Source organism: Entelurus aequoreus, linkage group LG18 (genome assembly GCF_033978785.1).
Source record: "Entelurus aequoreus isolate RoL-2023_Sb linkage group LG18, RoL_Eaeq_v1.1, whole genome shotgun sequence".
NCBI lineage: Eukaryota > Metazoa > Chordata > Actinopteri > Syngnathiformes > Syngnathidae > Entelurus > Entelurus aequoreus.
Window position 1 is genome coordinate 38796441 of NC_084748.1, and position 11365 is coordinate 38807805.

At 39.0% G+C, this 11365-nt stretch overlaps 1 protein-coding gene across 1 annotated transcript in view; it reads left to right on the forward strand.

The window, feature by feature from the left end:
• Positions 1 to 11365, forward strand: part of LOC133634120 (zinc finger protein Aiolos-like) — a 56968-nt gene that overhangs the window by 24834 nt on the left and 20769 nt on the right. The window contains exons 5-6 of the mRNA XM_062027145.1: positions 7121 to 7288; positions 7487 to 7603. Coding sequence (XP_061883129.1) covers positions 7121 to 7288; positions 7487 to 7603 — 285 coding nt within the window. The remainder of the gene's footprint in view (positions 1 to 7120; positions 7289 to 7486; positions 7604 to 11365) is intronic.

Sequence of the window (11365 nt, forward strand, 5' to 3'; positions counted from 1 at the left end):
ATGTCAGGTTCCGATGTACATTGTGGACGCCGTTTTTGCTCCCCAGTAAGTCTTTGCTGTCGTCCAGCATTCTGTTTTTTGTTTACTTTGTAGCCAGTTCAGTATTAAAAGTTTCGTTCTGCATAGCCTTCCCTAAGCTTCAATGCCTTTTCTTAGCGGCACCCACCTTTTGTTTATTTTTGGTTTAAAGGCCTACTGAAAGCCACTACTACCGACCACGCAGTCTGATAGTTTATATATTAATGATGAAATCTTAACATTGCAACACATGCCAATATGGCCGGGTTAACTTATAAAGTGCAATTTTAAACTTCCCAGGAAACTTCCGCTTGAAAATGTCGCGGTATGATGACGTATGCGCGTGACGTCACGAGGTCAAGGGAAGTGTTTGAACCCAATTCAAATACTTCTGTTTTCTTCGACAAAATTCCACAGTATTCTGGACATCTGTGTTGGTGAATCTTTTGCAATTTGTTTAATGGACAATGGAGACTGCAAATAAGAAAGTTGTAGGTGCGATCGGTGGAGCGGCGGACTACAGCAACACCAACACCAGGAGGTTGTGTTGTGTTTTGAGCAGGAGAGCAGACGCACTACAGTGAGTAAGCCCGCCGCCGCATCTAAGTTAGCTTCTGTTTTTTTAACTTCGCCAAGCTGAATATTATTAATCGTGTATTTACATGTTCATGGTTTAATAGTATTTTTGATCTTCTGTCTATCCATCCAGTCAGGGTTTTTTTTTAAATTTAGTTTCTATCTGCATTTGAGACTGATGCTATCACGTTGGCTACGTAGCTAGGTTAGCTTCTATTTTTTTAGCTTCGAAAAGCTGAATATTATTAATCGTGTATTTAGATGTTCATGGTTTAATAGTATTTTTGATCTTCTGTCTATCCATCCAGTCAGGGTTTTTTTTTAATTTAGTTTCTATCTGCATTTGAGACTGATATGCTATCACGTTGGCTACGTATCTAGGTTAGCTTCTATTTTTTTTTGCATTCGAAAAGTTGAATATTATTAATGGTGTATTTACATGTTCATGGTTTAATAGTATTTTTGATCTTCTGTCTATCCATCCAGTCAGGGTTTTTTTTAATTTAGTTTCTATCTGCATTTGAGACTGCTATGCTATCACGTTGGCTACGTTGCTAGGTTAGCTTCTATTTTTTTTAGCTTCGCAAAGCTGAATATTATTAATCGTGTATTTACATGTTCAGTCACTGTGAATGTCCATTTCGCGTTCTCGACTCTCATTTTCAATATAGATATATATAGGATATAGTATCTGAGGTGGTTTAAAATGCAAATCTGTGATCTACAATAGAAAAAGGAGAGAGTGTGGAATCCAATGAGCCAGCTTGTACCTAAGTTACGGTCAGAGCGAAAAAAGATACGTCCATCACTGCCTCTCAAGTCCTTCACTGTAACGTTCCTCATCTATGAATCTTTCATCCTCGCTCAAATTAATGGGGTAATCGTCACTTTCTCGGTCCGAATCTCTCTCGCTCCATTGTAAACAATGGGGAATTGTGAGGAATACTAGCTCCTGTGACGTCACGCTACAGGCAAGGCTTTTTTTATCAGCGAGCAAAAGTTGCGAACTTTATCGTCGATTTTCTCTACTAAATCCTTTCAGAAAAAATATGGCAATATTGCGAAATGATCAAGTATGACACATAGAATGGATCTGCTATTCCCGTTTAAATAAAAAAATGTCATTTCAGTAGGCCTTTAAGCATTAGATACCTTTTTACCTGCACCCTGCCTCCCGCTGTTTACGACATCTACTGCTGCCACCTACTGATATGAAAGAGTATTACTCTGCCAACAACAACACATAATTTGCAGACTATAATTACTGGTTTGCAAAAAATATTTTTAAATAGGTGAAATTAGATAATCTACCACTGCACACCAGACTGTATCTCACGGCACCCTAGTGTGCCACGGCACAGTGGTTGAAAAACACTGTGTTACTGTATTTCAGTATGGTTTCATTGCTTCAGACAAGTGAGGAACACCAGGTGGTTGCCACAGGACTGCCGGATATCTGTGGCGGGGGGCTTGCAGGGCGGCGAGATGAAGTCGTTTTCTAGACCACTTATCCTCACTCGGGTCGCAGGTTAGCTGGAGCCTATCCCAGCTGACTTTGGACGAGAGGCGGGGTACACCCAGCCAGTCACAGGGCACATATAGACAAACAATCGTTCACACTCACATCCATACCTATCAGCAATTTAAAATCTTCAAATTTACATATTTTCGGAATGTGGGAGGAAGCTGGAGAATACCTCCACACGCACGGGGACAACATGCAAACTCTATACCAAGCCTTGGCAATTATTTTGACTCGTGGGGCCAAATTTAGAGAAAAAAATGTGTCTGGGGGCCAGTATATCTATCTATGTATACATATATATACATATATATACATACATACATATACATATATATACATATATATATATATATATATATATATATATATATATATATATATATATATATATATATATATATATATATATATATATATATATATACATATATACATATACATACATATACATACATACTTATATACATATACATATACACACATATATATATATATATATATAGTCGCGATCAAAAGTTTACATACTCTTGTAAAGAACATAATGTCATGGCTGTCTTGAGTTTCCAATAATTTCTACAACTCTTATTTTTTTGTGATATATTGGACCACACACTTTTTTGTCACAAAAAACATTCATGAAGTTTGGTTCTTTTATGAATTTATTATGAGTCTACTGAAAATGTGACCAAATCTGCTGGGTCAAAAGTATACATACAGCAATGTTAATATTTGGTTACATGTCCCTTGGCAAGTTTCACTGCAATAAGGAGCTTTTGGTAGCCGTCCACAAGCTTCTGGTTGAATTTTTGACCACTCCTCTTGACAAAATTGGTGTAGTTCAGTTAAATGTGTTAGTTTTCTGACATGGACTTGTTTCTTCAGCATTGTCCACACGTTCTTTACCACTTTTGATGTGTGTTTAGGGTTCATTGTCCTGTTGGAACATCCAACTGCGCCCAAGACCCAACCTCCGGGCTGATGATTGTGGCCAAACAGCTCAATTGTTGTTTCATCTGACCACAGAACTTTCCTCCAGAAGGTCTTATCTTTGTCAGATGTGATGTCAGATGAAACAAAAATTGAGCTGTTTGGCCACAAAACCCAGCAATATGTTTGGAGGAGAAAAAGTGAGGCCTACTGATGGTAGTATTATGCTCTGGGCCTGTTTTGCTGCCGTCGGAATTGATGCTTTACAGAGAGTAAATGGGACAATGAAAAAGGAGGATTACCTCCAAATTCTTCAGGACAACCTAAAATCATCATCCCGGAGGTTGGGTCTTGGGCCCAGTTGGGTGTTCCAACAGGACAATGACCCCAAACACATGTCTAAAGTGGTAAAGGAATGGCTAAATCCGGGTAGAATTAAGGTTTTAGAATGGCCTTCCCAAAGTCCTGACGTGTGGACAATGCTGAAGAAACAAGTCCATGTCAGAAAACCAACAAATTTAGCTGAACTGCACCAATTTTAAATTAAAAGTTAAAGTACCAATGATTGTCACACACACACTAGGTGTGGTGAGATCATCCTCTGCATTTGACCCATCACCCTTACCCCCTGGGAGGTGAGGGGAGCAGTGAGCAGCAGTGAGCAGCAGCGGTGGCCACGCCCGGGAATCATTTTTGGTGATTCAACCCCTAATTCCAACCCTTGATGCTGAGTGCCAAGCAGGAAGGTAATGGGTCCCATTTTTATAGTCTTTGGTATGACTCGGCCGGGGTTTGAACTCACGACCTACCGATCTCAGGGCAGACACTCTACCACTAGGCCACTGAGCAGTGGAGTGGTCAAAAATTCAACCATAAGCTTGTGGATGGCTACCAAAAGCACCTTATTGCAGTGAAACTTGCCAAGGGACATGTAACCAAATATTAACATTGCTGTATGTATACTTTTGACCCAGCAGATTTGGTCACATTTTCAGTAGACCCATAATAAATTCATAAAAGAACCAAACTTCATGAATGTTTTTTTTGTGACCAACAAGTATGTGCTCCAATCACTCTATCACAAAAAAATAAGAGTTGTAGAAATTATTGGAAACTCAAGACAGCCATGACATTATGTTCTTTACAAGTGTATATAAAACCAACAAACTATTTGTAACCCAAAAATAATTAGCATTTTTGTTTATTAGCATAAAAAGACACCCACTTCTCTCCATATTTTTTCCAAATTTAGTAACTCTGACAAAATAAATAGACAAAAATGTCCACTGCAGATGACGTTGGTTGTCAGGAATATACCAAATAGGAATGATAATGAAGGGAGAAGCAAGGGCCCCCGGGTCATTAGCTTTTTGGAAATGTGGGCCCCAAAACAATTTGGTTGAATAGTCCTACCGTCGTCTATACACTACTGCAGACCTGGGCAAATTAAGGCCCGGGGGCCGCATGCGGCCCGTTAACCTTTTCAATCTGGCCCCCCGGACATTCCCAAAAAAATTTTTTTAGATCTTTAAGATGGAAAGTGTAGCTGCCATTATGATGTGCATGGATGTTTTCAAATTACCATACGTCTTGAACGATACAAAGTGTTTCAATGGTTGGAATCTGCGCTTTTGCATGATATACTAGTTACTATGGTAATCTATTTAGTTACTATGGTAATCTAAATCACAGCAACTCAGACGAGGCACCAAGCAGTGTGGGTGGGGAGCGTTTCCACAGAGTGTTTCCAGAGCAGCCAGCCTGAAATGCGGGTGTCAGGGACAGACGCGGAAGGAGATTATTACAACAAAGTTCTAAAGCTTAGTGATATATCAGATGTATCAGATTGCAGGTGGATTTTTTTTTACCCTTCTCGTTCATATTCCGCTGTGTTTGTTGCATTTTTGTTGCGTTTCGCTTGATTGTAAAATATGTCGATCGAGAGGGGGTGTGACGTTCATATGTTGTCAATATTCAGTGTTTTATCGTTCATAGTTAATATTGTAAATCCCACACTCTTTACTTTCATGTACATTCTGGGTGTCTCATTTAGTAAAAAAAAATTTAAATTCCATTCCGTTTTTTCAGGCGGTTTGTCATAACGTTTTTAGCATTCAATCAGACATTATTGTGAGGTTTTGTATTAGTGTTCCTAAAAATAGATATACTGGCCCCCAGACGCATTTTTTTCTCAAAATTTGGCCGCCCTAGTCAAAATAATTGCCCGGGCCTGAATTACTGGATTTTTACTTGGATTTTCAACTGCATGCAAAGTCTACTGTGATACTCGCAAATGTGACTCAAAAAGTGTAAGAAAACAAGTTATGATACTGTAATATGCAGTCTATTACACACTATTCGAGTACTTCTAACCAGCATGCAGAGATCACGTGACCAAACAACAAAATATCACTTGATTTTTTTTTAACATTCCACACTACAAAATATCAAAAATATATGGATATATTTCTGTGCTCATATGGTATCGGATCAATATTGGGACTGGCCAATAGAATAGAATAGAATGGACTTTATTGTCATTATATTTGCGTATAACGAGATTAAGGACTCCAACTTAATAATAATAATAATAATGACAAATTTTATTTATAAGGCGCCTTTCTGGGCACTCGAGGACACCGTACAAAATCAAAACAATAAAATCAAAATGGATAAAAACAACAACAACAAAGATAGAAAAGAAAAGATGATTACAATCAATCAATCAATCAATCAATCAATCAATCAATCAACCAATGTTTATTTATATAGCCCTAAATCACAAAAGTCCCAAAGGGCTGCACAAGCCACAACAACATCCTCGGCACAGAGCCCACACAAGGGACGTCGATGTGAATGACTATGAGAAACCTTGGAGAGGACCGCATATGTGGGTTATCCCCCCTCTAAGTACAGTCCCTAGTGGATCCACATAACAGTGAGAGTCCAGTCCATAGTGGGGCCAGCAGGAGACCATCCCGAGCAGAGACAGGTCAGTAGCGCAGAGACCTCCCCAACCGATGCACAGGCGAGCGGTCCACCCCGGGTCCCAACTCTGGACAGCCAGCACCTCATCCATGGTCACTGGAACCGGAATAACCCGGCGAGGGGGCAAAGGAGAAAAGAAAACGGCAGATCAACTGGTCTAAAAAATGAAAAAGTAGTCAGGAATAGGTGTGTTTTGAGTCTTGATTTGAAGAGGGATATTGAGTCTAAGTTACGAAGGTCTGGTGGCAAAGAGTTCCAAAGATGTGGGGCAGAGCGGCGGAAAGCTCGGGCACCCATGGGTGGACAGTTTAAAAAAAGGGACAGTGAGGTGGATGGATGAAGAGGATCTTAGGGAACGTGAGGGTGTGGCGACATGGGTCATGGTCAGGTCACTTAAGGTGTGTTAGTGGAAACAAATATGGAATAAGAATAAATCACATAAGTAATAAAGATAAAAAATAAGAATTGAAATAGTGAAGGCTGCAATATCAGTACTGTATTGTATCAGGACACCCCTTGTTAAATATAAGACTGAAAGTGAAAGTAATAATTGGATAAGTGTAATAAAATAGAACCTACCGACCTACTCAGTGGCCTAGTGGTTAGAGTGTCCGCCCTTAGATCGGTAGGTCGTGAGTTCAAACCCCGGCCGAGTCATACAGAAGACTAAAAAAATGGGACACATTACCTTCCTGCTGGGCACTCAGCATCAAGGGTTGGAATTGGGGGTTAAATCACCAAAAATGATTCCCGGGCGCTGCCACTGCTGCTGCTCACTGCTCCCCTTCACCTCCCAGGTGGTGAACAAGGGGGTGGGTCAAATGCAGAGGACAAATTTCACCACACCTAGTGTGTGTGTGACAATCATTGGTACTTTAACTTTAACTTAAAAATACATTGTTAATATCGAATAGAATATAAATAGATTAAAATAAGTGAATACATCAAATTAAAGACATTTAGAAAACATTGACTTTCCGTGTATAAATCAGGCAACATGTTTTTTTGACTAGATTTTCCGCGAATGTGATTCCGCAGTGAAAATTGGTTGTGTAAGCGTACATTTTATGTTCTCGTCTCTGCCAGGTGAGAGACCGTTCCACTGCACTCAGTGCGGCGCATCCTTTACCCAGAAGGGAAACCTGCTTCGCCACATCAAACTACACTCCGGGGAGAAGCCTTTCAAATGTCCCATGTGCAGCTACGCCTGCCGCCGACGTGACGCCTTGAGCGGCCACCTGCGCACCCATTCTGGTACCAGCCGGCCACACACACACACACACACACACACACACTCACTTTGCACCTGGTCTAAAGACATGCACACCTGATTTCTGCCGTGCCTGCACATGGTTGCACACATGCCTTCTTACTCATCGTCACTTTCAGTTTGCGTGGTGCATGATGATACTAGCTGTAATTCAAATGTTTAACTGGAACTCCTGCCCACAGTGGAGAAGCCCTTCAAGTGCAACCTCTGCAGTCGCAGTTACAAGCAGCGTAGCTCCCTGGAGGAGCACCGAGAGCGCTGCCACGTGTACGTTCACAGCAAAGACCTTCCTGAGAACGGTGAGAAACTCTTACCGTCTAACGCAGGCCTGGGCCATTATTTTGACTCGGGGGCCACATTTACAGAAAAAAAAATGTGTCTGGGGGCCAATATATCTATTTTTAGTAACACTAATACAAAACCTCACAATAATGTCTGATTGAATGCTAAAAACGTTATGACAGACCGCCTTAAAAAACGTAATGGAGTTTTACATTTTTCTATGAACGATAAAACACTGAATATTGACAACATATGAATGTCACCCCCCCCTTTCGATCGACATATTTTACAATCAAGTGAAATGCAACAAAAATGCAACAAACAGTGAAATATGAACGCGAAAAGTACAAAATAAACCCACCTACAATCTGATATATCTGATATATCACTAAGATTTAGAACTTTGTTGTGAAAATCTCCTTCCCGCCCACACTGCTTGGTGCCTCGTCTGAGCTGCTGTGACGTAAATTACCATAGAAACTAATTAGATGACCATAGTAACTAATTAGATTACCATAGTAACTGGTATATCAGCCATAAGCGCAGATTCCAACCATTGAAATTAGAGATGTCCGATTATATCGGCAGGCCGATATTATCGGACATCTCTAATTAAATGCATTAAAATGTAATATCAGAAATTATCGGTATCTTTTTATTTATTATCGGTATCGTTTTTTTTTTTTTTTTTTTTTTTTTATTAAATCAACATAAAATACGCAAGATACGCTTACAATTAGTACACCAACCCCAAAAACCTCCCTCCCCCATTTACACTCATTCACACTCATTCACACAAAAGGGTTGTTTCTTTCTGTTATTAATATTCTGGTTCTTACATTATATATCAATATATATCAATACAGTCTGCAAGGGATACAGTCCGTAAGCACACATGATTGTGTGTGCTGCTGGTCTACTAATAGTACTAAACTTTAACAGTTAATTTTACTAATTTTCATTAATTACTAGTTTCTATGTAACTGTTTTTATATTTTTTTACTTTCTTTTTTATTCAAGAAAATGCTTTTAATTTATTTATCTTATTTCATTTTATTTATTTTTTTTAAAAGGACCTTATCTTCACCATACCTGGTTGTCCAAATTAGGCATAATAATGTGTTAATTCCACGACTGTATATATCGGTATCGGTTGATATCGGTATCGTAATTAAAGAGTTGGACAATATCGGAATAACGGATTTCGGCAAAAAGCCATTATCGGACATCCCTAATTGAAATACTTTGTATAGTTCAACACTTACGGTCATTAGAAAACAACACTGCACATCATAATGTCAGCTACACTTTCCATCTTAAAGATCTAAAAAAATTATTTGGGAATGTCCGGCGGGCCAGATTGAAAAGCTTAACGGGCCGCATGTGGCCCCCGGGCCTTCATTTGCCCAGGTCTGGTCTAACGTGATCAACATTTGGGTCAGGAGTCTATACCAAGTACTGGTGTTTCGGTACTTTTCTAAATAAAGGGGACCACAAAAAATGGCATTATTGGCTTTATTTTAACAAAAAATCTTGGGGTACATTAAACATATGTTTCTTATTGCAAGTCTGTCCTTAAATAAAATAGTGAACATACAAGACAACCTGTCTTTTAGTAGTAAGTAACCCAACAAAGGCTCCTAACTTAGCTGCTGACATATGCAGTAACATAGTGTCATTTATCATTCTATTATTTTGTCAACATTATTAAGGACAAAGGGTAGAAAATTAATTATTAATCTACTTGTTCGTTTACTGTTAATATCTGCTTATTTTTTGTTTCAACATTTTCTATCTACACTATTTTACAGTTTTCTTACTGAATGGGACACCCAAAAATGTACATAAAAATGAAGAAAGTGGGATTTTCAATATTAACTATGAACAATAAAACACTGAATACTAACAACATATGACATATTTTACAATCAAGCATAACACAACAAAAATGTAAAAAAAAAACCAGCAAAATATGAATGCAAAGGGTAATAAACACCTATAATATGATATATTATCACTTTCATGCAGACATTTGTTGTACAAATTAGCTTCCGCGTCTGTTACTGACACATGCGTTTCGGGCTGGCTGCTCTGAAAACAAACCCCACCCACTCTGCTTTGTTCCTCGTCTGAGCTGCTGTGACGTAGATTACCGTAATAACTCGTATAACACTCAAAAGCGAAACATTTCAACCATTGAATTTAGAGATGTCCGATAATGGCTTTTTATCCGATATTCCGATATTGTCCAACTCTTAATTACCGATTCCGATATCAACCGATACCGATATATATATACAGTCGTGGAATTAACACATTATTATGCCTAATTTTGTTGTGATGCCCCGCTGGATGCATTAAACAATGTAACTTTACCATGAATTGATTAACGTGGACAAGTTGAAAAACGTATTCGGGTGTTACCATTTAGCGGTCAATTGTACGGAATATGTACTGTACTGTGCAATCTACTAATACAAGTTTCAATCAATCAATCAAAAACAAGGTTTTCCAAAATAAGAGAACAACTTCAACTCCAGTTATGGAAAAAAAGTGCCAACATGGCACTGCCATATTTATTATTGAAGTCACAAAGTGCATTATTTTTTTTAACATGCCTCAAAACAGCAGCTTGGAATTTGGGACATGCTCTCCCTGAGATCATCCTGATACCCACTACAACTATGGGAAATAATATACTTTGACTTTCACAAAGTGCATTATTTTTTATTGTTTTTAAACATGCCTCAAAACAATGAAGGCACACAACTTCAGTCCAGAGTATACTAGAGCATACTTGCCAACCTTGAGACCTCCGAATTCGGGAGATGGGAGGGGCGGGGTTTGGTGGTAGCGGGGGGTGTATATTGTAGCGTCCCGGAAGAGTTAGTGCTGCAAGGGGTTCTGGGTATTTGTTCTGTTGTGTTTATGTTGTGTTACAGTGCGGATATTCTCCCGAAATGTGTTTGTCATTCTTGTTTGGTGTGGGTTCCCAGTGTGGCGCATATTTGTAACAGTGTTAAAGTTGTTTATACGGACACCCTCAGTGTGACCTGTATGGCTGTTTACCAAGAATGCCTTGCATTCACTTGTGTATGGGAAAAGCCGTAGATTTATTGGCGCTCTGTACTTCTCCCTACGTCCGTGTACCACTCCGTACAGCGGCGTTTTAGTCATAAATGTTTCTTTTTGAAACCGATACCGATAATTTCCGATATTACATTTTAAAGCATTTATCGGCCGATAATATCGGCAGTCCGATATTATCGGACATCTCTAGTTCAAGACTTACGGTCATTTAAAATATACGCACATTATAATGGCGGCGACAGTTTTGATGTTAAAGGTTTAAAAAAATTATGTAGAATGTCCGGCGGGCCGGATTGAAAATCTTAACGGGCCGCATGTGGCCCGCGGGGCGTATTTTGCCCAGGTCTGATATAGACAAACAGACATTCACAGACAATTAGCATGCATTGTTTATTATAGGGACACTGAATCGGTGCCATTTGCTTGTTGAAACTCTCAAAATTAACTTACATTTCTGTTTTCCTTAATTCTGATAATACACATATTTAACAGCTCAAAATGTTGGCTTTGCCGAAGATGACTCATTTGAGTAACAGGACTGAGAGTAACAGGAATGAGTTTTAGGCATGGAGTTAGCAAGTACATGAAACCACATCGCATCTGCAGTACGTTCAATGTTGGCAGCGAGCACATTACAGTGATTCAACAAACAATTGTATATAAAAAAAAAAAAAAGATAAAATAGAACA